The 27,100-nt window shown below is 42.2% G+C and overlaps 1 protein-coding gene across 11 annotated transcripts in view; it reads left to right on the top strand.

The window, feature by feature from the left end:
• The window catches only part of ADGRL3 (adhesion G protein-coupled receptor L3), an 864,517-nt gene that overhangs the window by 696,227 nt on the left and 141,190 nt on the right, over nt 1–27,100 (top strand). For all 11 annotated transcript variants that reach the window (XM_019534224.1, XM_019534215.1, XM_019534217.1 and 8 more), the window contains 2 exons: nt 24,117–24,300; nt 25,874–25,996. In XM_019534224.1, coding sequence (XP_019389769.1) covers nt 24,117–24,300; nt 25,874–25,996 — 307 coding nt within the window. The remainder of the gene's footprint in view (nt 1–24,116; nt 24,301–25,873; nt 25,997–27,100) is intronic.

Genomic DNA, 27,100 nt, shown 5'->3' with positions numbered 1-27,100 from the left:
AGTTATCCAAGCTATTTAGTTTAAATCTACTGCGAGCACATCTGCAATCAGATCTTCATTTTCTAGATGGACACGCCCTTTGAGATTTTGCTGTATAAAGTGGAAGGAAACAAATCCTTTTTTTTTTTTTTGGTAACTTTTCCTTCATTTATTTAACATCAATTATATTTAATATATTTGAAAAGAAAGTTGGAGGTTATGAAATAAGGCCCTAGTCCTGCAAAGACTTTAGGGATTTGGTTAACTTTAAGTACGTTCCTTTGACTTGCTAAGACTAGTTCAACATTTAAAGATAATTGTAGACATCAATTTTTACCACAGCAGAGTTGAAGCAAGCTTATTGCCTCTGCTATTGAATACAAGACTGAGAAAAGCTCTACTAACCACACTTGAGTGGACAGTTCTGCATTGACCCTTTAAGAATGTATTAGGGATTAAATGACTTTATTGTTCTTTTCCATCTTGATTTGTACTGTATTTGGGCTACATGAAGGTAAAACAATGCACCTTGACCCATCTTTATGTACTGTGATTTAGATATCTAGGAGTCAGTTCAGCCTGCAAAGCAATACATTTTCCCTTTGATGATCATGCAGTTGAAATCACCAAAAAGTGTTGCTGCCATGCATGGGCAGATCCCATCTTTAGTAAGAATTAAAAGGCCTGTGGAAAATGCCCTGTGTAGGCCAGTTAGCCTTTTGCAGTGCACTGCCAACCAGGGCTGTTTAGCAGAATTTTGGTAGTTTATGAGTAAATTTTTAAATTAAGGTTGAGATTTTGGCTGTTTTGAAGTAATTGACAATGGCCAGGCATTTGTTTCTAAGAGAAACTTCATGAATGCCTGTATCGTTCCAGTTTCTAGTGGTAGGATAGTATTTCTCCACCACAAATGTAATGCCTGTCTGTATCCATTGCAGGTTTTGCTGACTTTAATGGAATCAGGATTTCAGTTCAGTGACATCATTTTCTTGCCCAGATCATACAGTCATGAATTGGCAGCTTGTAACTAAATTCTGTACACAAGCTTGAAAACTAACTGTTCAATACTGAGCACCGAAAACAAGGGGCAAATGTGCTACAAAGTTGATATGAAGGATGATCTATTAAAAAAAAAAAACCAGATGTGAAAAATAAGTGCTATCCTAGGAGGATTCATTTGCCGTCAGAGATGCATAGAACAACAAGGTTAGAAACAGCCGTAGGAGGTTATGTAGTCCATACCCTTGCTTATGGTAGTATCATCCTTGTCTGAACCATCCCAAACAAGTGTTTGAGCATACATAAGTAATAAATGAACATACATAAATAACCTTTGTAAATATTTGTGCTGGGGAGCAGCCCCTTTTTGAAATTGAAGCACTTTTTAACCAAGTTGGATAAATGATAAATAAAATGTGTCACATATTGAATCAAAACTATTGTGAAGTTCTTCAGATAAGTATATCTGCAAATGCATTTGTCAGATTATCAGCCTGTTCTGTTATGTAGCTGCATGATTCAACCTAATATTGATCTAATTTGTTGGGAAAATGTCATGACATTTGTTGAATTAGAAACTCAGGGATCTTGTTTACTGTAGATAGAGGTCACTTATCCTTCCCCTTCAGATACTAATGTGATAACTAGTCTTTCTTTCTTTTTTCAAAAGAACAAGGTCCACCAGTCAATCAGATGGTAAATGCACATTAGCATAAATGAACAGACAGCTGCCTGAGGATTTGGAAGTCAAAACTAATATAAGAGAAAATGCTATACAGAGTTCTTTTCCTTACCAATAAGACACAACCAGACAGGCCTTCTCTGCCAAAGGAGTTACTAGAGTGGAGATTTTCATGTAGAAAATAAGCACAGATTGCCTAGAAATGAAGAGATAAGAACTCTAAATGCAGAATAAGGCCACATTCTTTTTGCTCATAAGTGTAAGGTAGTCTAGGATGCTCTACTTAACACAGGAGATTGGCAGTAAGCGGTACCTGCTCATCAGATGGTATTGAACTAAATATCCACATCCATACATATTTGTATGTCTTTATTATTATTGTTGAGCTTGAGTTATAGTAAGTAACACCCAGGGATCCTCAAAATGTTGAAGGGTACCAATCCTCCCAGATGCTGTACAAAGATGTGTGAAAGGTGAAAGATACATCAGGTATCCAAGGTTGTAGCTGTATTGGTCTAGAGCCAATACAGCAGTTGCATAAAGGGCAAATGCTGTTTTGGGATGCATCAATAGAAGCATTAGGTGCAAGAAGTGGGAAGTGATAGTGCCTCTGTACTCAGCACTGGTTAGGCCTCATCTGGAGTACTGTGTGCAGTTCTGGGCTCCATATTTTTAAAAGGATGTGGAAAAGTTAGAGAGGGTCTAGAGACAGGTGATCAAAGATGATAAAGGGCTTAGAAGGTAAGGCCATACAAGGAGAGACTGAAGAAGCTAGGCGTGTTCAGCCTGTGGAAGAGGTGCTTAAGTGGGGTTAGGATATCGGTTTTCAAATATTAAAGGGATGCCATAAAGAGGGAGAACACTTTTGCTCTTTCAGTGCAGAGAGCAGTACACAGACTGGTTGCTTGAAGTTGCAGCAAAGTAAGTTCATATTAGATACCCAGAAAAAGTTATTCACTGTTAGAACAGTGAAGCAGTGAAATAGCCTGCCTAGGTAAGTTGTGGATGCTGTAATACTGGAGGTGTTCAAGAAAGATTGGACAGCCACTGGTTGTGGATGACCTAGGTATACTTATACTTGAGTTCTACTGTGGATATGCCCCATGCTTCTGGACTTTACTGGTTGGTGTATGGGGCTGGGAAGGAATTGTCTCTTCCTCAGAGGCATTAGGCTACAGCCAAGGCTGTGTATTTTGACTGGGGTGTGCCAGTGGTCTTGCTGGGACCTAAAGCCAGAGATTCCTGCCTAGAGGGTCTTGCCTCCCTGATTTGGGTCAGTCTGATTGCCATATTTGTGGCCAGGAAAGAACTTTATCTCATGGTCAGATTGGTATAGACTGGTGGGTTTTAGACTTCCGCTGTAGCAGGGGACATGGCATTGTTTCTGGGTGGTTAGTAACAACTTTTACAACATCAGGACATTGGCCTTCATGGTGCCCCTGCTTTAGCTGTGGCAAGATAGGATGTTATGTCTTGTGTTGTGTCAGGGTTGACTGTGTAGTTTTGCTAAGTGGTTAGAATATGTATTTCTATAGGATAGTTTGGATAGTGGTGATCCTGCCTCAGCTAGGGGGTTGGATGACAGCCCTACTTCTCTATGATTTTGTGATAGAACAAAAATATGATTCCTGCACCAAAGCTTGAAATCAAAGTAGATGTTCCTTTGTTTCTCAAACACAACCCTATAATACACTTTTCTCTAGCCAACCTATTTAAGGCATGCAGTGGAAGAAATCACCATGACAGAGACTTGAACTGAGGGAATGATTCACAATCAGTGATGCAAATGCATGTGATTCATTTAGCCTCTTCCTGTCTCTCAGACATTCTGCAAAGCAAATAGAAAATTTTCCATAATTGGTTCAAAACTAATATTTTATGGAAGTTGCTTCCCTTCCCCCACCCTCCTCTGGCCTGATTGGGGCAGTTTACTTTGAGCATTTGACGCTCAGTGATTAACAGTTGTGTAGAGGTTATTAGTTGTGATTGATCATCTTAGCCTGACAGAGTTCTTTCCAGTATCTGCAACTCTTATAATCAGGAGAGTAGGTTGGGAGATTTCAATGGGGCTATAAATCTGTTAGATAGATGTAACAAGGAGAGGAGGCTAGAGGATTTTTTTTAAATGGTAGATCTCTGCCTTTGTGATCCATACAACGTGAGGCAACTAGACTGTAAACAGACATCTCATCTGACCCAGGATTAATTATCCCAGGATCAAAACAGGAGCGGCACAGTCATTTTTGCCCTTCCAAGTTGCACTGTTGCTTTTTCACCAGTAGCCAGTGAGAGCACATAGCCTGATTGGCTGGCCCCTAGAATAGACTGCAATAATTGTAGAGATGGAGAACAGGATACCCCTAGAAAAAGAGTTAGTGCTTTTTATCCAGCACACTTCAGAGGGATTTGAAGTAGGATAGAGGATGTGTACATCTGTTTGATCTGGGGACAAAAGGTTTTCCCTTGGGGCAAAAGCAACGTTTGTTTGTACCCTTAAAGTGTCAGCCTAGGACTTAGGAGACATAAATTCAAGTTCTTTTAAAAGCACAGACATCTTGTGTGACTCCCATTGCCCACCTGTGAAATTGAGATAATAGTATTTCCTTTCTTCACAGGGATGTTGTGAGAATAGTTTATTCTGAAGTACACTGTTTTTACAGTATTAAGAACCACATACTTACTTAAAACGGTGTCTGTGAGTGTGGAGAGGGAAGAATTAGTCTCTTGCAAGATTTACTGATGAGGACGGAGTTTAATGTTTGAGCTCTCTTGTGACCTTGCAGCAAAACTCAAGGCAGGGTCTAGGTAGCTGTATTGTCTCCCAGGAGCACATCAGAAATTTGCAGGGTCTGAACTCAGGGCATTTGTGACTGTGTGGCTTGCAGAAGTACAAGCTGGTCTTTAATGCCTTCCCCCTTTGCTGCAGACAGAAAGAAAGCTGACTCAGCCTTATATCTAGTGCCAGGAACTTTTCATGTTGTGTTAGCCATTGCTTCACCAATTTCCTCCTTGAGATGGAATAACTGTGTGCACAAATAAAGACTGGGGAATGACTGGCTTGGCTGCAGTGCTGCCAAGAAGGACCTGGGGGTTACAGTAGACCATAAACTGAATATGAGCCAAGAGTGTGCTCTTGTTGTAGAAAAAGCTAACAGCAAACTGGGTGGTATTAACAGAAGTGTCACTCTCAAATCAAGGGAAATGATTCTTCCACTCTATTCAGCACTGTTGAGGTTTCACCTGGAATACTGTGTCCAGTTTTGGGCCCTACACTTCAAGAAGGATGCTGACAGATTGTGAAGAGACAGATTGTGACTTCATCAGAGGAAACTGACTTTGGAAATTATGAAAAACCTTCTGACTATGAAGCTGGTTGGTCATTGAAATAGGCTATCTAGAAAAACTGTAGAATCTTCATCCTTGCAAGTTTTCAAGAGCAGGTTGGACTTACACTTGGTTGGTATAGTTTAGTCAAGGATACTCCTGCCTCAAGCAGGGGGCTGGACTAGATGATCCTGTGAGGTTCTTTCCAAGTGTACTTTTCTATGATTGTATGGCCCCTACCCAACAATGAAGGAAATGAAGCTTTGGCCCTTGTGGGGTAGTTGTTGCCTACCACATGTTGCTATTGGCAATATAAGAGCCTACAGTGGAGTAAGGAGAAGCTACAATGACATGTATATGTACTGTTCGTTCAGAAGGCACGGCAGATTTGCAACTTTCTGGACTAACTAAATCAGAGATGTATGGAATAAGCTTTTGTAAACAGAGAGCTTACTTCATCAGATCCTATGAAGGGAGTGGAGGAAGTAGAGCTGCTAAGTAGAAGACAGTGATCAGAATACAAAGCGGGTGCAGGCAGAAGGGGACACTGCTATGAGAGGCAAGGTGGATAGGAGAAAAAAATTAAGCAGTTAGCATATTGAGGGACATTGGGTTTATGAAAGCTAATCCAGGCAAGGATATAAGAATCTATAATCTTGGTTCAGGCCATACGTAACATGATGCAGTCTGTGAATGCATTCTTGTTGCACAAGTTCATTTTTAAAGTTTTGTTCTAGGGCTAGGTGAGATGCCTATCCCATTATTATCTATTCACACAACAGACCAGTTGGGATGCAAATGCTTGGAGAGAACTCCATGGTAACCTCTAGCAGGTACTTCTGAAAATGAATCTTGTTGCTTTACAATTTGTCTTAAGTGAACACAACAGCCAAGGCAAATTACTATTTACAATGGGCTGAGGGAAGAAGCTTACGCATTTGCCCGCACCATGTCTGTCTAGCTCTAGTGGAGGCTTTGCATATCTCTAATTACCTGAGCACAGCAAGCATTCCTTCTTTTACTTAGGGTATGTCTACCCAGCAAAAGAAAGGTGTATGTGTGTAGCACGCTGGCAAAAATATCTGAGTAGCTTTAACCCAGCTGGCAGTGGAGATGGGCTATAGGACTTCAACATAACCTAACAACCAGAGTAAAACCCTCCAGGGACCTGGAATACCTACTCTGGTTACTAGCACATATTGAAGCTGGCACAGAGTATCTTCTCTTCCTTGCTCTTATCTGTGCTACCTGGCATGGGTATACCTCAGCATACTACAGTAGCACCTACACATTATTGGACAGACCTACTCCTAGTGTGCCTGAAGCCCATTTGATTCTTCTAAGTGTTAGCCATACTATAGCCGCTTCCTGAAACCTCTGGAAAGTAGACAGCTTTTCACCCCGACAAGTGGTATTTTTTGCCCTTAAGCAAGTGTTTTACCTCAGACCTACTGGAGATGCTGATGGGAGTGTTATGAAGACACCACCCTTTTAGTAAGGAGCACAGGGCATGCCATGAGCAGAGTTCCATCCTGGGTGCTCTCCATTTTTTAGCAAGGTTACTGTTGTTTTGATAAAAAGCCTCCCTTTTTGGTTCTGTTCACCAGTTATCACCTCTCTGTGTGCCTCACTGCAAATATTTGTAAACTGTTCACCTTAGTATCATGTGAGCAGCCTGAACAATTATTCTAAGCAAACAAAGTTGGCTTTTTTCAAAGGATTTGAAATATTAAGTTTGTAAGTGGTAAGACCCCCCTCTGTTTTGTTTTGGTTTTTTTGCAAACCTGGTATCCCTCAGCAGATAAGAGAGATAGCTGGGACTTAATCTATAATACTCAATGTGGCCTAATTCTTCTCTGTCCCATTTCTTACATGTAATACTGGCATCAACTTGCATGTGAACCAAAGAAGAAACTTGCACCTTCATGACGGGGTGCAAATTGAATTATGCCACTTTTACTTGTGTACTTGTAGTACATATGACAAGAGAGAGCCCAACCTCCATTTATAGTGTAAGGAGCAACTTAATGAGGATTCTCAAGTTCCTTGTTTGGTCACTTAATTGGCTGTGTGACAAAGAGCTCTGTGGTGCGTGTCAAACAACTTTCAGAGTCCTCTAATGATTTGTGCTTTGCTTGACTCCTGATGCTATTCTGTGCGGCCTGTCAGGTTGGATATCCTTGTTAAAGTGGCTGGAATAAATTGGCTAGCAGTGTGCATACAATGTAGTATATTAACTACAGCAACAGGGAGTACTTTTAGCAGCTTTCTCAAAGATCTAGATGTTTGCCCATAAGCATCAAAGCGGCCCTAACTTTCATTTAATATAATTAAAAGGACATCTGAAAGTAGTTTGATTCGCAGCAGGATTTTGCAGTTTGGTAACCCTTTGTTAAAACTCTGTGAACTTAATATATTTCACAGCTTGAGAAACCTGCACTTGATTTGTGTCAGTAAGAGAGAAAATATAAATCCACACCCTGCGTGTTTCTGCTTCAGTGAGCCTATTGTTAGGAGAATCGGATCAAAGCATCAGACTTTAGTTTATCATTGGATTCTAACAGGCTTTATATAAATATTAAAAAGGAACATGAGTGTACATTTTTATAACTATAACTAAACTATATCTATGGAAATATGCCCACAACTAACCTAGCAAAGTTAAATATTCATGGAGTTTTTCTGTCTTATTATCTGGGTTTTGTAACTTGAGTCAACCCTTAAAATTGGATGGCATTGGGAAAAGTCTCAAAACAAAGAGCTACAGATGCCATTGAGAGATGTCACTTTGATTTGGGCTGTTGGAAGACTGGATCTTTCATATTCCCTTGGAATTCCCTAGAAGGATATGGAAATTGTGTTGAAGAAACAGACATTTATTGTCGGCAAGCAATTTCCCCCTCTTTCCATAGCTTTGTTCACTTCCCCTGAGTAATTGCACTAGCAGTTGCTTATATATTCTCAATTCCCCAATAGTAGAATAGCAAATATAGATGATTCATAAATGCAGTTTTCACAAAGCTTTTCTGCAGGGAAGATCTTATTAGATGAAATAGATCATATGTTATTTCCTTCTTCCCAATCAATTCCTTTCATTTGAGTCCCATGGACACTTGCCAAACTTAGAATAGTCTTCCTTGCTTGTGAAATGCAAAGCAAAATCTCTAATCTGCAGTTGGCAGCTACTCCTTTTTCACAGCTCTCCTGTGTCAGGGTGATCACCTTCATTTGTATTTCAAGGCCATGATTAAGAAATACAAGTATCTCACATTAGCCCCTAAATACAAATTTAGGCACCTCATAAATGGCTTGGATTTAATACAAGGAAACATCATTGCATTTCCATTGGCTGAAGGCATGGCGGAGCTTCTTAGCACCCCAAAGAATCTGGCACTTTTTGTAGTGCCCAGGCACAAAATGAAAATTGTTTGTCTTGATATGTAGGGGATGGAGATGTTTGAAAGCACTTAAGAGATGGGGGCGTATGAAACCTATTGGCTTTCTTTAGGGCTTGTGCTTTTAATATCATCCCAAAGTGTTGAGAATTCCACCATCAAAAGAGGGTATGTTCTCCATTTGTTTCTCCCTTGACAAAGAATCACAAAAAATTAGTGTTGAAAGAGACCTCAGGAGGTCATCTAGTCCAGCCCCCTGCTCAGGGAAGGGCCATCCCAAACTTCATCCGAGAGTGGTGAAGGAGCTGGCTGAGGTCACTGTGGAACCCCTGGCAAAGGTCTTTCAGAATTCGTGGTGCACAGGGGAAATCCCTGAGAACTGGAATAGGGCCAACATTGTGCCTATCTTTAGGAAGGGGAACAGGGAGGACCCGGGCAATTTTAGGACAATCAGTGTAACCTCTAGCCCAGAGAAAATCCTGGAAAAGCTCATTAAAGAATCTGTGTGTGATATGCTCAAGGAAGGTAAGATTCTGAGTGCTAGCCAGCATGGATTTCTTGCAAGTAGGTCTTGTCTTACCAATCTCATCTCCTTCTACGATCAGGTCTCTGCCACCTGAACATGGGAGATGAGGTAGATGTTATATACCTAGACTTCCAAAAGACTTTTGATCTAGTACCCCAGGATATCCTTGTGGGAAACCTGGAAGATTGTGGGCTCAGCTGCTTAACGGTTTAGTGGGTGGGAAACTGTCTACAGGGTAGAGTGAGTTCTCATAATGGATCTGTGTTATCTTGACATGAAGTGGCCAGTGGTGTCCCTCAGGGGTCCGTGCTTGGATCAGTGCTTTTCAACGTCTTTTTCAATGATTTGGATGGTGGAGTGTTAAGCTCACTGGCCAAGTTCATGGAAAACACCAAGTTATGGGGCAGTGTGGTCATGCCAGAGGATAGGTTGCAGATACAGGCAAACCTGGACAGGCTTGAGAGCTGGGCAGCCCAGAACCAGATGAAGTTTAACACTTCCAAGTGTAAGGTGCTCCATCGGGGGGCAAATGACCCTCAACATACATACAAGCTCGGTGTTGAGAGCTTGACTTGCACCACGGCCGAAAGGGACCTAGGGGTAATGATTGACCATTGCATGAATATGAGCCGAGAATGACTCATCTCATTGTGAGGCGGTGGTCAGCAGGGCAAATAACATGCTGGCATGCATCAACCAATGCATCTTGTAAAACTAAGGAAATGATACTTCTGCTGTACTCAGCACTAGTGAGATCGCAGTTGGAATGCTGCGTCCAGTTCTGGGCATTGCACTTAAATAAGAACATGGAAAAACTTGAGAGTGTCCAGAAAAGAGCAACCCATATGATCAGGGACTTGCAAGACAATCCATACAAGGAAAGTCTGAGGGACCTGGGCCTCCTTAGCCTAAAGAAGAGAAGGTTGAGAAGGGACTTGATAGCAGCTTACTGCTATATCAGAGGAGTATACCAGGAGCTCAGTGAACAACTGTTCACTAGGGCACCCCTGGGGAAGACCAGGACCAATGGATACAAATTCCTGAAAGGCCACTTCAGGCTTAATACCAGGAAAAACTCCTTCACAGTCAGGGTGTCCAGACTATGGAATAAACTCCATCCAGAAGTGGTGAAGTCACCTACCCTGGAGGTTTTCAAGAGGAGACTGGACAGTCACCTTGCTGGGGTCGCCTAACTCCAGTTGTCTTCCTGCTTAGAGCTGGGGGGCTGGACCCAATGACCTGCCATAACAATCTATGCATCTATGAACCATATCATCCCAGCACAGGCTTTGTCTACCTGGGTCTTAAAAACCTCTAAGGATGGAGGTTCCACAGCCCATCTGGGTAGCCTGTTCCAGGGCTTCACTACCCTCTACGTAAGAAAGTTTTTCCTAATATCTAACTTAAACTTCCCTTGCTGCAACTTGAGACCATTGTTCCTTGTTCTATCATCTGCCACCACTGAGAACAGTCTAGCTCCATCCTCTTTCAAACACCACTTCAGATAGGTGAAGGCTGTTATTAAATCCCCTCTGTGTCCTCTTCTCTAGATTTAATAAGCCCATTTCCCTCCGTCTTTCCTCATAAGTCATGCCCCTAGTCCCCTCACCATTTTTGTTGCTCTCTGCTGGACTGTCCAATTTGTCTGCACCCCTTCTCTAGTGAACACAGTACTCCAGACTGAATAAGCCCAGTTCCTTCAGCCTCTCATCATAAGTTATGTGCCCCATTCCCCTAACCATTTCTGTTGCCCTCCACTCAACTTTACAATTTCTTCACATCCTTTCTGTAGCGAGGGGCCAAAAACTGGACACAGTATTCCAGATGTGTCCTTTCAAGTGCCAAATAGAGGGGAATAATCATTTCCCTCAATCTGCCGGCAAAGCTTCTACTAATGCAGACCAGTATGTCGTTAACCTTCTTGGCAACAAGGACATATTTTTCAGTGGGTGTGTTCTGCAGAGCTGCTGCTTAGTCAGTGAGTCTCCAGTCTGTACCAGTGCATGGGATCATTCTGTCCTAAGTACAGGACTTTGCACTTCTCCTTATTGAATCTCATGAGATCTGTTTTGGTCCAGTCCTCCAATTTGTCTAGGTCTCTCTGAATTCTAACCCTACCCTCCAGCATATCTACTACTTCTCCCCAGCTTGGTATGCTTCCAGATCATTAATGAAGATATTGAACAAAATTGGCCCCAAGACTGAACCCTAGGACACTCCATTTGATACTGGCTGCCATCTAGACATTGAGCCATTGATTACTACCATTTAAATCTGATAATCCAGCCAGTTTTGTATACAACCCATACTTCCCTATCTTGCTTGCACCTTCACAGTGCAATCATCTCGTCATAGAAAGAAATCAAGTTGGTCAGGCATGACTTGCCCTCGGTTAATCCATACTGACTGCTCCTAATCACCTTCTTCTGCTCTGAGTCCTTAGAAAGGATTCCTTGAGTACCTGCTCCATGATTTTTCTAGGGGCTGAGGTGAGGCTGATCAGTCTTTAGTTCCCTGTATCCTCTTTCTTCCCTTTCTTAAAAGATGAGCACTATATATGTCATTTTCCAGTCATCCAGGACCTCTCCCAATTGCCACAAGTTTTCAAATATGATAGTCAGTGGCTCTGCAATCACATCAGCCAACTCCTTCAGCTCCCTTGGGTACATCACATCCAGCCCCATGGCCTGTAAAGATCCAGCTTTTTCTAAATTGTCCCTAACCTGCTCTTTCACCACTGTTGGCAGCTCACCTCTTTCCCAAACTGTGGTGCCAGGTGCAGTAGTCTGGGAGCTTTCATTTGGCTCAGCTTGCAAGTCAAACTTGAGGCCCTCACATTCTGTAGTGGTAAATCAAAACAAGTTCTCCATTGCTGGTATTATTCTATTTTCAGATAGCTTTAGCAGGCCAAATGGAGAACCTAGATTCTATATTTAAGAGTTTTCTTTCTTTTTTCATTTTTAAACTAACTCATTGCACTTCAGACAAACTCAGGCTAAGTGCATGTTGTACTGTTTTACTGAATATTACAGTTGCTTCATCCCTTTTGGAGAGAAATTCATTGACAGGCCTTGGAGATGAGGCTGTCCTCCTTTTATTAAATTATCTGTCATGCATTACCTGAGCTTTGGGTAAAGAAAATATTTAATCTGAATTTAAAAGAGCAATTTACAGGAAAAAGGAGCAATGTGATGGTGAAGAGCTTTGTCAGAGAGATTTGAAGCCAGCTCCCAGCAGAGGAACAGAATTTAATGACATCATTTAACTAAAATGACATTTTTCTTGTTTAACAATAGCTAAAAGAATAATATGCTCATCTATTTTTGATCTAATGTCCTAGCATTGGCTGATGACTGTTCCAGTTTGACTTGTGACCCTTTTGTATAGATGACAATGTTCTATTCATTTGCTATTCTAAAGAGGCCAGTCATTTCCTGAGCCGCTCTGTTTCAGTGCATTAACCTTTCCAGTACTGTGTCTCCTTATATGCCCAGATCCATGCTATCAGTCTGTTCCTCTTATCTATGATGTCCATTCAAGCTACTCAGTAACGGTGTGCTCCTTTTCTAATGGCATTTATTTATGTCCAGGAACACCTGTTGCACCAATTCCTGCAAAACCTTCTGTCTATGGAATTGATCAGGCCTTCAATTCATTTTGTTTGGGGGATTTACAGATATTACCAGGGGGGTTTTTTTGATGTTTTAATTTTTGTTTTATCAACATTGTTTTCCTTATATCAAACAACAGAAATGAGGCACTAAAGAGAAAATTTGTGAACAAGAAAGAATGCTTGCAGGTGGCTTTTCTACAAAATACACAAGACTTTACCTGTACTAGAAAATGGTACAGTTGTAACTACACCATCATAATTAAAAAGGTACAACCTTCCCTTGCATTGTAGTGCTATAAAGGTAAATATATGAAGAAGAACTATACCAGTATATGCCACCTTTATACTGATAAAGCTGTGTTCTCACTAGACCTTTTATAGGCATGTTGGTAGCAAAAACCAGATGCTTTGCCTTGGGTGCCAAATCGTTTTTAGGCACTTTAGATATCCCACCCTGCTATTTATCATTAGTTAATAAATACAACAGGAGTGTAATATTTTGAGATTCACTCCAAGATCACTGTTTTTGCCCATAAAACTTACCTGTATTTCAAGGGTGTAGGTTGTAGCCATGTTGGTTTAAGGACATAAGCAGACAAGGTTCTTAGGGTGAATTTGATATCTTTTATTTGACCAACTTAAACAGTTGGAAAAAAATTTAAGCAAGCTTTCGGGTTTAAAACCCTTTGTCAGGCTAAGGAAGTATCCTCAGTTGGTGTGTGCCCTTCCTGGATCGAATGAAACATTTTTAAACCCGAAAGCTTGCTTAAAATTTTTTTCCAGCTGTTTTAAGTTGGTCTAATAAAAGCTATCAGATTCTCCCACAGAACTTTGTCTACCTATATTCCAAGGCATTTACTTTGCTTTGAGGTGTTATCTTTCAGTAGGTGAGTTTTCCCATTGTTCCTTCCAGGGATTTTGCAGTAGAATAGTGAATTACATCTAAACCATGGGTTAATAACATTTCTAGCCTGCTTTCAGTAATAGCAATAATGATCACTGCTGCTGCTGCCACACCAGTTTGCCTTACAATACCACCCAAAGGCCCCAGTCATAACCAGAGTCCCATAGTGTAGGCTCTGTACAAGCCTATAGTGAAGCTATGTCACAGGACAAACTTTGCCAACAGAACTGTATTACTCAAGAGGTGTACAGAGGTGTGATCCCTGACCAACATAGTTGTGCTGATGGAAGCCATTGGAATAAATGTAGTTACACTAGCAAAACTGCATTGCTACAGCTTCTTTCAGTCATGAGGGGCCAGCTTTTATTCTTCCAGGGTAGAGCACAATTCTGCTACTCTAGAATATACTGGTAAAGTGTTTTCAGCATAGACATGGTTTGAGGTGTGGCTCTGGAGAGTTCATTATTTAAGAGAAGGCAACAAAGAGTGGGAGGGAGAAGAGAAGGGAAATGATTTAGCCAAGATCATTCAGCAGCTCCATGATATAACTAGAAATAGAATCCTGGTCTGCCTAAGTCACAATCTGTGCTTTACTCACTGGACTCTTAACATGTTTTGCAGCATGGGGAGACCTATGGCACTGTCTTCTCTACTACATGTGACCCTTAGATGAAAAGAAATCTGGTGTTTGTGGTTAGTACTGTGTGTATACCCAGTGCTTTGTGTATTCTCTAAATTCACTAAAATATATAAATAGGTGGGCAAGCTCTCTTTTTCAAATGCTACTAACCACTGATCTGTGTCCTCAGACTCTGAATACCTTTAAATATTCCACCCAAACTCCCTGTGGCCAGACTTGTTGATTAGCAGGTTTTCTTGAACCATTCTTTGTTTTGCAATGAGTTTAAAACACCTGAAAAAAAAAAAAATTGACAGTAATAAGCTAAAATTATTTTTGATGCATCTGACACAGGAGGGGCTCAATTAAATTGTAACAGTTGTTAACTTACAGATGTCTATGATAAATATTACACATAAGGCCAGATTGTCTATTCCTTATGCAAGTGTGTGATTTTAAACATAATCTCAACTGTTTTGTTGATGTCAGCATTCATCCTTGCTGGGTTCTGATCTTGCTGAAACTGAACCCTGGCATTGAACTGAAAAGAGCTCTCCAGGTAATTAAACTTATTGTCTTTTCCTTTGTTGGAATGGGATTTGGACCTAGTCTTTATATTGGAGTCCTAGTAAAACCACTTTACATCAAAGTCATTACAAGAATGGACTATTTAAGGCCTGATTCCACTGCTTCATTTGAGTACAACTCCTACATAAGTTAGGATCTCAGTGCAAGTCCTGTGGGAAGCTGTCTGTAAAACTTGTCAGGCCTATCTTAAACAGATGCTCCCATACAAAAGAGGATGTTTTGCATCCTCTGGAAAGTTCCAAAGAGATATCCAAACAGTGGACCCAAGAAGTCCTTTTTGAGCCCTAATAGTTTTGGTCTGAACCTAGAGTTTATCATTCACAGTTGAAAAGATGTGAAAGTTGTATCCTGTAGTAGGTTCATTGGCTTTTTCAGCTCTTCAATTGACAGCCTACTCAAGATACTATTAAACAACAGAAATTTTAAGGTTTTAGAACCGTAGGAAAGTCACCCATTTCTCAAGGTCAGGGTATGGTAGATTCAGAGATTGTAAGGCTGGAAGGGACCTCAGAAGATCATCAAGTCCAGTCCCCTGCACCAAGTAGGAATGACACCTGGGGTTAAGTGACCCCAGCAAGGTGACCGTCCAGTCTCTTCTTGAAGATTTCCAGGGTAGGTGATTGTCCCACTTCTGGAAGGAGCTTATTCCAGTCTGGTCATCCTAGTTTTGAAGTAGTTTTTTCCTAATGTTGAGCCTGTAACAGTCTTCCAGGAGTTTGTGACCATTACTCCTAGTTTTCCTCAAGGGTGTCCTGGTGAACAGCTGTTCACTGTGCCCTTGATGTACACCTGTGATGTAATGGTAAGCTGCTACCAAGTCCCCTATCAGACTTCTCTTTTTCAGGCTGAAGAGTTCCAGATCCTTCCTCCTATGACTTGCCGCACAAGTCCCTGATCATACAGATGACTCTTCTCTGGACTCTCTCTCGAGCTTTTCCACATCCTTATTGAATTACGGCACCCAGAACTGGATGCAGTACTCCACATGCAGTCTCACCAGTGTCAAGTAGAGTAGGAGAATCACTTCTTTGGTTTTGCTGGAGATGCACTGATTGATGCATGCCAGAGTATTGTTAGCCCTGCTGGCTACATTGAACATGAGCCAGCAGTGCAACATACTGTGGTCTGTTATTACCCCCAGGTCCCTTTCATTCATAGTGCTGGTCAAGTTGGCATTGCCAAGCCTGTAGGTGTGCGGGGGATTGTTTATTCCCAGGTGGAGCACTTTACATTTCTTGATGTTGAACTTCATCTGGTTCCAGCCTGCCCAACTTGCAAGCCTGTCTAGGTCCACCTGTACCTGCAGCCTATCTTCAGGTGTGATCGTGTTTCCCCATAATTTGGTGTTGTCTGCAAACTTGGCCAGTGAGCTCTTCACCCCCACATCCAAATCATTGATGAACATGTTGAATAGTGGTGGATCAAGCACTGACCCCTGCTGGACACCACTGGCCACTTCCCACCAAGATCCATTCATTAGAACTCTCTGGGTTGTGCCCCGCAGCCAGTTTCCTACCCACCTGACAGTTTCACAGTTAAGCCCACAGTCTTCCAATTTTCTCATGAGAACATCATGAGATACAAGATCGAAAGCTTTTTGGAGGTCAAGGTACACAGCGTCAACCTCCTGTGTCTTATCCAGGTGGCGAGTCATCTGATTGTAAAAGGAGAAGAGGTTGGTAAGACAAGAACCTGCCTGCACCAAAGCCATGCTGGCTGTCATTCAGAATCCTACCTTCTGCAAGCCTATTGCATATAGACTCCTTAATTAATTTTTTCAGGATTTTCCCTGGGATAGAAGTTAGGCTAATTGGCCTATAGTTACCTGGGTCCTCCCTCCTCCCATTCTTGAAGATGGGCACAACACTGGCCCTCTTCCAGTCCTCAGGGACCTCCCTGGGGTGCCATAAGTTTTGGAAGAACTTCACCAGGGATTCCACAATGACTTCAGCCAGCTCCTTCAGCACTCTCAGATGAAGTTCATCTGGTACTGCTGACTTGCATACATTCAGTTTCTTTAACTGATCACACACCAGTTCTACGGCAGTAGTAGGAAGGTGGTCATTTAAACCTGCTCGTTTACCCTACCTAACATGATTCTCCACTTGGCCTGGTGAAAGACCAAAGCAAAGTAGTCATTCAGGAGTTTAGTTTTCTCCTGTGTGCCAGTGACTAGCTGTCCTGAGTTGTTAAGCAATGGCCTCACACTCCCATTTGTTTTCCTCCTGTTCCCTACAGAGCTAAAGAAGGACTTCTTGTTGTCCTTGATTCCTTTTGCTAATTTCAGTTCAGTCACCGCTTTAGCTTTTTTAATCTGATCCCTACAAGTGTGGGTTGAAATATATAAACAGTGGAAGGCAAAAAAAAAAAAAAATGTTCCTAGGCTATGTAACAAGGACACAGGGATGAACAGGTCTTTCAGCTGCCAGAATTCACTACAGGCTATTCTGAGTAAGAAATGAGGGCTTTGAGCATAGAAAATACATTTGATATCGAAGTGCAAGGTTTCAAAGTTCAGTGGCATGATTCTGTTTACCACTGGTACCACACGTGCTCCTAGATTTAAAACCTAGTTTCCTCACTTGAATTCTCTACAGGGGGAGAAGATACAAGTAAACAAACAAGCAGAGTGCAATTTTAAAGAACAAAGCAGCTGTCACAAAGGAAATCAACAGGATATGTACAATCAGCCTTTTAGTAATGTATGATTACTGAAACACTTCTAATTAGTTGCCCATCAATAATGTGAATTTTAATATCCATTTGTAAGTTTCTGCAATGAAACTTTTACATTGGTGCTTTATTTATTTATTTTGTAATCCCAGGACAAAGTCAGGAAACAATGAGTTTACCCTCATTATAACAAGGTCTCTCCTCTGCTCTTACTTTTAAGTGTCTGTGTTGTACTGTTGCCCAGGCACTCCAAGCATGAATTGGGACCTGAAAGACCAATGCAGCAGTTCCTGCCCCTAAGAATTTATAATCTAAGTCATAAATCAGGACTTTCAGAGGTACCCATATCTCCTAAATTTTCAGTGGGTCTTGGGTGTCTGCTGCTCTCAGGCACTTTTGTCAATCCCAGAACACTGTCTGCAGGCTAAAACCTTCATGACTAGAATCAATAGGATCCTTTGGCTTCTATAGGAGCAAAAATGGGCCCTATCTTATTGCATTTGGCCTAAAGTATAACACAGTTACCAGACAGCTTCAGGTAGGACATCTCCTCTGGTACTCCGCTGAGAGAACTCCCCAATGTAATCTTTCTCTCTGTCTATCTATGACCTGAGGCTACAAGCTAGTAAGCCTTTGCTTGCTGGCTTGCACAAGAGAGATTTCCTAGCATTGTAGCCCTTCTCTCTCTTTGTGGTATGCTAATCATCATTTTTATAACCCAGCAACCTTGGAGTTTCCTCAGGGAAGTTAAATATGCATGCAAAGATGGAGTAGGAGGTTGGTTTCTGTTTTGGAAAGAACAGGCTGGAGCCCCATACATCTTACTTTGCATGAAGTCTCACAAAAGCTATTTGGCCTGCCCTTCTGAAATCTCTGCCTTCAGATGAGCTGTACTCAGTTAATGTTTAAGGTGAGAACAGGGGAGGGAAGAAAAAAACACCAGTGGAAGACATCTAACTCACTGAATCAAAGTATGAACCAGCAGGGTTTCTGATTTGCTTATTCATTTGAAGGAGCTTGAGGGAGTCAGGTACCCAAGTCCTTTTACAAGTTGTTCACACATGGCATTTTAGGTCTTTTTTGAAATCCCAGCTTTTATCTGGGTCTTGGGTAGTCTCACGCTGACCACGCATACGTCATAGCTGTTGTTCACTGATAAAGTCCCATGGCATGACCTGACCTCCACTCTTCTAGCGCTCTGTGTGGAGTTTTCCAGTGCCATTCTCTACATGTTATAATGGCATTCAAGACACTCACTTCACTCTCTTTAGTTGACAGAGCAATGTGCCACTGCTCCTTAAAAAAGGGATGCAGGTATCAAACACAGCTACCTCATGGGAAGAGACCAGAGATTGGCAGTTGAGCCAGAGGTCCGTCTCCTAAGATCAGTGCCTTAACTAGGACTAACCATTGTACATTCTTCCCCGTAGGCTTACCCTCCACCCCAATCTCCTTCCTCTTGCAACTTGCAATCTCGGCCTTAGAAGCTGTTGCTGTAACAGCTGTTTTGTTTCGTTTAAACACCTACCTCAGCCTCTGTCCCAAACCCAAACATTATATTAACACCTAATCTCCTTGGCATTGCCTGCAGCACTCAGCTGTGATGAAGTGCTTTTCTTAAAATGTAACACTTGGAACACTAGATTAGTGCACTACACTAGGTGAGATGAGCCGGCCTTTGGGAAAAGCAGTCGGCCAAATTCATGCCTGATGCAAAGCCAGTGAAGGGAGTTTTAGGGATACTTGCAAATCAAGCATAAGGACTTCACCTGCCAGTGTCCACCGAAGCCATCAATAGGCTTCAGATCATATCCTTGTTCACCAGTGGTATGGCTTTGCTGGTTTCAGTCTAGTCATACAGATACTTTCCAAATCTGGCATCCTGCTGAAGGTCAGGACTCCCAACTCAGTAGGAGAGCTTTTTAATGCCTGACTAAATTTTCATTGTGCAAGCACAGAAAACCCCAACAAAAATTAAAATTCAAATCTGAAAAAAATAGTTTTCCACGGGACGAATCTCTGCAGCAGATGTTGCACCGTAATGCAAACATTCGAGCATCTGTTTCAAGTTTAGTCAAATATGCATTACCTTTCTGTCCAAACCCAGGAGCTAGATCTGCACTAAAAACTAATTCTTTCTACCGTTCAAATATTTAAAAAAATAAAATCCAACATGTTGTTTTACCAAAGATTTAAAGAGCCCATTAGCAGCTGAGCTAGATGAAAGCAATGCAAATTGTGTTCTGCATAATAACGTTGAAGGGGGAGAAAAATCATCATTTTTCTGACGAGAGTGCATAATTTGCTTTCCATGAATATGGGATCTTTGCAAGAAAAACACATTGCAAAGACATACACAGCAAAATAGGCAAGACTTTGATCACTAGAAAATAATGACACTTCCCTTTGGTCTTTAGAGAGATAAGTTACCAAAGTGAGCTACTGAATTGCATTAAGTGTTATTCAGATTGGACTTTAAGATTTTAAAATGCTGGAAAACATGCCTAAATACCATGGATTTATGATGCTTCTTTTTGACAGCTAAATTTATCTCTCTCACTCTCTTTTTTGTTGTTGTTTTAGATGCAATTAAAAAACTTACAAAGAGCTCTTTAAAAAAAACTTTAAAAAAGCAAATAGGGTGCCTATACACGAGCTGGGAGGCTGCTCCAACATGCTGTAAGTACAGTACATCGCAGCAGACTCAATTAATCAAGTCTGTTGGAGCATGGTAATTACTGTGCTCCAGCTAGCCTCTGTATCTCATGTATCAGTATCCCTGCAATTCAAAATGGCTGTGCAGGAGCTTTATTTAAAGCTCACTCAATGAGCTTTAGATAAAGCATCTCTGCCACCATTTTGAAATGCAGGAATGTTGGTACATGAGACAGTCCGGGTGCTTTAATTAGAGTGATTCTCAGAGCCACTCTAATTAAAGCACCCCTCACCTGTGAAGCATCTGTATAGATGCCCATAGTTTAAAAATCTAGCAGCTAGTGTGATGATGATGAAGTTCCTGAGCATCAGTATACTAAAAAACAGGTTCCAGGTTTAGTATGTGAATGTTTTACACATGTGTGCATGTCACTGACACACATGCACACACACACGTATATCAATAAGAACAGCTGAAGCATCAACACTTGTTGGGAGAAATACCTCACCTTATGTTTGCAAGAGTGGCATAGAACAAGCTCTTGAAGTTTTATGACTTGATTTTTCTAAAGTTTTAATATGCTTTAGTAGGCAAGTTGGGTGCTTAATGGGTTAAAAAAAATGAGGTGGTTAGTCTCAAGAGAAAAGAAGATACATACATTTCCAAATTATGCTTTCTATATGTCAGTGGAGTACAATAGAGATTCCATAAAGGGTACATTTCTGCAGTGTCTGCTCACTGCTGATGGACATGACTGGTGACATCAAAATGCACTTTGTACCCTATGTCACAGGGTCACGCAGGTGCCCTGTTCCTATGAGGGAATAAGGGCTGCTGAAGCTCCCTGTGACAGCACAGGTGGTGGTTGCCGGAGCAACCAAGCTGGTCACATGGCCAGAAGGGGGCAGGGCCGGGCCTTTATAAACAGCCCAGGCCGGAGCCTTAGTTAGCAGTTCCCTTCTGGCAGCTGTAGGAGCAGGAGCTCTGCAAGGGAGCAGAACTGAGGCGAGCAGACTGACAGATCGACTAGCTGCCTCGTGGCAGAGTAGAAGGAACCCTCCCTGAGAGGCTATCACTAGAGAGGCAAGGGAGCTTAAAGCCTATGTTTGAGCGAGGAAGCTTGTTGTTGGGTTACGGCCGGTGGGCTGATGGTTCTGTTTAGTTTGTTGTATAAATACCGGAGGACCAGGTAAGGTTGTAGGGGTGTGAGGAGGCCTCACAGGAGCTCCCCAGTTGCTTGGGGGTTCCCGGTGCCCTGTGTGGGCAAACAAGTAGTGCCATGGACGGCACGATTGTTTGGTGCCGGGTGGCGCAGTGTCGGTGATTACGGAAAGACTGGCAAAAGCAGAGAGGAGCCGCAGGAGCGAGCGGATACTTGAGAGGAGCCCTGGGGGGGGGGCACGTTTAGGGAAGCAACTGCAACAGGGGCTTGGATTATTGACAGATGCCCCAAGAGGGGTGCGGCCTAGAAAGCGTTCCGGAGGGTTTCCACTGTAACAGGAACCCTGAGGAACCAAAGGGGCCAGGTAAGGCTTCGGCCACCTGAGCCTTGCTGGACACACATTATTGACAAGCACCCAGAAGGGCCAGAGAGGCCAGGTAAGGCTTAGGTCGCCTGAGCCTGATTGGACACTTATTATTGACGGGAACCAGAAGGGTGAGGAAAGGCTTAGGCTGCCGACCCCAGTGGGCAAAAGCACTACCAGTGAGCCCGATAGGGCTAATGAGTAGAGGGGTGCTGGTTGCGTGACAAGCCCGGGGGGTGCTGGTTGCGTGACAAGCCTGGGGGGCGCCAGGTAGGGCAGAGAAGGTTGAGGACTGGATAATGTCCAGGAAGGGCTGCGAGGCTGGGGGCGTGCTAAAGGGGAGGTAGGAGGCACGCATTGCCCATAAGGCTGGGGTGCACCGAGTCACCTCATACAGAACGGGGGATAGTTCAACATAACACCGTGCATTAGGAGATAAAAGGCAGCCTCCCATAGAACCTTATATATACCAGCAAGACGTGGTGGGCGAGATAAGAGGGTGCTGAATCGCCTAATTGACACGGCAGGGGGCGCTAGTGGGATCACGGCTGCTCCTGCGCCCCACTCCGTGATGCCCCACAAAGGTGTTAATGCAATTGGTATTATAGTCTCCATGATGGCACCCTGCCCTGTCTTCTATGTCAGTAAAGTTTCATTAGGAATTAAAAATGGCTGCCTTACCAACATTAGGGGTGCCTATACATGGGAGGAAGCTACTCCGATGTGCTGTAATTACAGTGAGTCAGAGCAGACTTGAGTCTGCTGGATCATGCCAACTGGCATGGTCCAGCCAGCCTCCACATCTCATATATCAGTGTCCTCATACTTCAAAATGTCAGTGGGGATACTGTAACTAAAGCTCATTTTACAAGTTTTAGTTAAAGTGCTCCCACCACCATTTTGAAACACAGGGATGCTAATACACAAGATGCTGTGGGTGCTTTAATTAGAGTGGCTCTCGGAGCCGTCCTAATTAAAGGATCCCACCCCCTATGCCTGAAACACATGTAAAAACCCTGGAAGTCTGGAGATCTCTGCGTTTCCATAGCCTTTACTGCAATTTATTTTAAATATCTTGTAAGTGATCTAATGGTTGAGCAATTTGAAATTCTACCACTCTGACTTAGCACCACCCTTTCACTGCAATGACTTCACATGCTTGCAGGGCAGCAGTGGGTCAGGCCTTCCCCCAATCCTGGTACCATATACTTGGGTCATATATTTTTAGGGCCATGGCTCTCGGTCTATTCCTAGAAAACAGGTCATGCCCTATCCTGTTAATAAATGATCTTGTAAACTCAGGATTTGTAGCATGGTGGAGGTGGGGCAGGAGGGAGGAAGAATTCCCAGCTGCTCCTCTGAATAATCTGTGCCACAGTTTTGGGGTCTGTAAATTGCTGAAGTCATGCAGGGCCCTCCTTGCAGCACAGAAAAGTGGAGTAGGTTTGATGCCAGACCTTTCAGCACATGGAATGATGTCAAGAAAGGCAACTTTATCTCAAAGGGCAAATTAGTTTCTGAGGCTGGTATTAATTGGCAGCGGAGGTGTTTCATTATGAAGCAGGAATTTTTTAACAACCATGAAAACACTAACCAGCAGAAGAGAACATTAGCTGGGCATGTTTTTCTTTTAAACATGTGCAGTCAATTTTGCTCACTGGCTCTGTTGTTCCCTATTTATAATCTTGCTAGCTACATACAAGCTGGGCCAGCAGCGGTTAGTAAGTGAGCGGGTGTTTTTAGTGAAGAAAAATCTTCAGGATCAGTCAGATCTGACAACTGTAATTTACAAACTGTGAGGCTTGCTCAATGTCGTTTGCAGCCTAACGTGCAGCCAGATTAATGCTGGGGAAGTTCACAATGGGAGTGCTCCTTTTACTTAGCAACCTAGGGCGCATTGTACATTGTGGAAAGGATCCAAGTTGTTAGCACAGGGAAGACTCTTCGCTGAATGGAATGATTTGAAATGTGATACCTTATCTAAATCTCTAAGGGTACCCGCTGATCCTCTGGATGAAGGAACACCTGAGGATCACAGGTAGCAGAGCCCCTTTGTTTATTACCTTGATAATAAGATAGCAGCACAGATGTTGAAGGGTTTACTTGGAAAGAGTATCCCTTGAATGAACATTTTATGTTGGCTGGGCAATGTTAGTGCAGTTAATTCTTTGTTAACCTGGAATATTTGTAGCTGACATCCTGGCTCTGTTTCTTAAGTTCAGAACAGACTGTGGCTGTCAGCTCACTGCTTTGCAGGGATGCATGTTTTCAAATACAATTCCTATGTTTTCTTTAGAGACAAGTCCCGCCCCCAACTTCCCAGAGCCTCCATCCCCATCCTTTAACCAGCAAAGAGCACAGAAATAGAAAATAACTTTTTGGTCATTATGTTGTTCAGCTTGTAGAATGAAAGTTAGGCTTTTTTCCCTTGCTTGGTCAAGAGGAAAATTCATGAACAACTCCACTGCAGATTGCCATGAAGAGCGAGGGGGAATGGGACCGGGCAAGGGAGAATGGGGCTATCCTGTGTCTACATACAGTACTCTGCTCTTCTGACTCGGTAGAATGTATTTGTAGACCTCTTAACAGTTTGCTCAGACTCACAGAAAGCCTTTCTCACCCTCCCTTGCAGGCCATGGTTGAGACGGTTAACAACCTCCTACAGCCACAGGCTCTGAATGCCTGGAGGGACTTGACTGCAAGCGACCAGCTGCGTGCGGCAACCATGTTACTTGACACAGTGGAGGAAAGTGCCTTTGTGCTGGCTGATAACCTCCTGAAGACAGACATCGTCAGGGAGAACACTGACAATATCCGTAAGTGAGCAGAGCCATTTGAAATGCTAGCAATTGCCGGTGTTTGCCAGGGAAAAAGATGCAAAAACAGGCTTGAGATGCGAGGTGAAACCCTAGTCCTATTGAAATTAATGGTACAAGCTCCACGGTCTTCAGTGAGAACTAGAATTTCGCTCTGTCTCCAATCTAGTATAATTCACTTCATCTGAGTAAGATTCAGCAACACTTTCTCCCTCCATTTTAATGAATGATTCTTCCTCTCATGGAGTATTGTTGATTGTCGCCAAGAATTGTAGAGTAAAGTGTTGTGTGTGATTGACCAGTGATGTCTGCTTACACCTGTGTAAGATTTAAAAAAAAAATCCCTTAAATAACGTAGCTCTTTCCAAATAGTTCTTGGCTAACAGCAAGATCTAGGAATTGTAGGTGCACATCAGCTTTTATGGTTTGGCCCTAAAAGTGAGATCTATCCTTGAATAAATTAATTACCTTTCTTTGAGTGATAAAAATAGGCATATCCCCCATAGGTTCCCAGTGTGACATAAAGGTGTTGGTAAGAAACCTGAAGCCATTTCTCAAAGAGAACTCCCTTTATTTTTCTGATTTATCACTTTCCAAGGCCCATAGTGATGAGTGCCTGAGAATAAAGACAGACTCAGTTTTTGGGATCTTGGGAGTTTCATCTGACGAAGACCTGCAGGATTTGTCTTGTAGTGATGCTATTCTACAGAAGTAAAATATTATAGAAGCCTTCACTGAGTCTATATGTAGGCACATGACCTCTTCTGTTTATTGTTGCTTTTGTTATTACTACTATTATACCTAAAAGCCCAGGTGCCCTTTTGCTCAACACAGCCAAAATACGTAGCAAAGAGGAGGCACTTGCGTAGAAGAGCTCAGCCTCAGTTTTTTTCAAAAGACTCTAAACAAATTAAATGTTCAACTTGAAATGTGATGGGATTGAACACCTCATTCTGTTTTACTGCTTTGAAAATCCCAGACACAATGCCTAATACACCTATGATAGCAGTGAGAACAGTTCACAAGAAGTTTGTTTCTCATCATGCTTAATACTGTTTTGCTCAATTGACTATAAATATGTGGCTTTATTTAGCTGAGTGTTGATTTTAATTTTTAAAAAATCAAGCACGCTGGAAAACACCAGCCCTGCCACCATCTGCACATTAAATGAGAATAGCTCTCCTTTTAATTTCTGTGACTACAGATACTGAGTTTTGATAAAATCTACAGAACGTACCAAGAGCCAGTGGCAAAATACGAACACTTTCAGATTTTCACTTTTACCATTGTCCTAAATATCCTTGGGTGCTTATTTACACAAACTAGGAATAGATTTTATTTACGTTTAAAAAAAAAAAAAAAAAAAAAATCTAAGCCTTTCTGCAGGGCAAAGACGTGGAAAATGAGTGAAAGTTCAAAGCAGAGTCTAACACGCAACACTCCATACTGTTTCCTGTGTTTACATTTTATTGCAAAAATGGTGTTGGGGCCATGATGTATGTATACGGTGACTATTTTCATGGTGATTATTCTCCATGTTGTAACCCAGTGATCACTTGTTTCTTGCAAACAGAATTAGAAGTTGCAAGACTAAGCACAGATGGAAATTTGGAAGATTTGAAGTTTCCACAGAACATGGGTCATGGGAGCTCAATCCAGCTATCAGCAAATACATTGAAACAAAATGGTCGAAATGGTAGGTGCAACATTTTGTTGCTTTATGTATCTTTTGAGTTGGGTAATGCTTTGCATTATGGTTACTTTGAAAAACAGTTTAAGAGCTAATAAATGATTCCTAGATATTTTTAAGCATGTTATAGATATGAGAAGCATGTGCTGAAGATGGTTACAAAGCATCAGAAGAAGGTGTAACATATAGTTATAAGATGAATGAATCATTCTAGACATTTATTTATGTGCTTAATTTCCTGATTATTTGTGTCATAATAGCACTGCACAGTCCCAGACGTGGACCAGGATTCCAATATATCGGGAGTTCTACGAACACCAAATAGCAAGATAGTCCTTGCACCAAAGCTCCCTCAATCTAAGTACCGTATTTACTCAAATGCAAGACCAGACAAGGTCCCTCCTCCCCCCTGCCCCCAGTCAGCAGAGAGGAAAAAGCCTCTTGACTTATATTCACATACAAGAAAGCTTCGTTAAATAGATTTTTCTATCACTAAACTGCTACCAAAAGCAGCATGTCCTCAGTAATGGAAACCTACTGTGAAGTTGATCAAATGCAGCCAACACTGAGCAGGACTATAAAACATATAGCCCATATTAGGCAAACATACTGATGAGAACATAACCCAAGGATAGGTTAGGGTAGTCCAACTGAGTAAGGTATATGGTAGTGTCCATTGCATGCAGTTCCTCTCGGCACCAACTCTTTTTCAGGTCAAGCTATACTGAATACATTTCAATGTCCTTTTCTTTCCCACAGCTGATTTGCACCTTTCTTTCCTATTTAAATGATTCTTGTTTTTCACCAGCTGTAAATGTCTGGCAAATATCATGAAATAGGGCCCCAAATGGTTCATCCAGAACTGCTCTGTTATCCCATCCCTCAGTCCGTCACATCTGATTAGTGTGGCCTCATCCTTCATGAGGTGGAGCTGGACCAGGTTGCCCTGTGCCTCATTTACATATACATTTTTGGAGGATCCCAGGACTTGTGACAAGAACATCTGGTCCCAGTCAGGAATGGGGCACTAATTAACACTTGGGTCCTTTGTGGGGAGTATCTGGAGCAATTCTGAGGTGTTGGGTTACCATGGCTTGAAATGCTATTGAC

The sequence above is a fragment of the Crocodylus porosus genome, unplaced genomic scaffold, assembly GCF_001723895.1.
Source record: "Crocodylus porosus isolate Cpor-Errol unplaced genomic scaffold, CroPor_comp1, whole genome shotgun sequence".
NCBI lineage: Eukaryota > Metazoa > Chordata > Crocodylia > Crocodylidae > Crocodylus > Crocodylus porosus.
The sequence above is the reverse complement of the archived record's forward strand: the minus strand, read 5'-3'. Positions and strand labels throughout refer to the sequence as shown.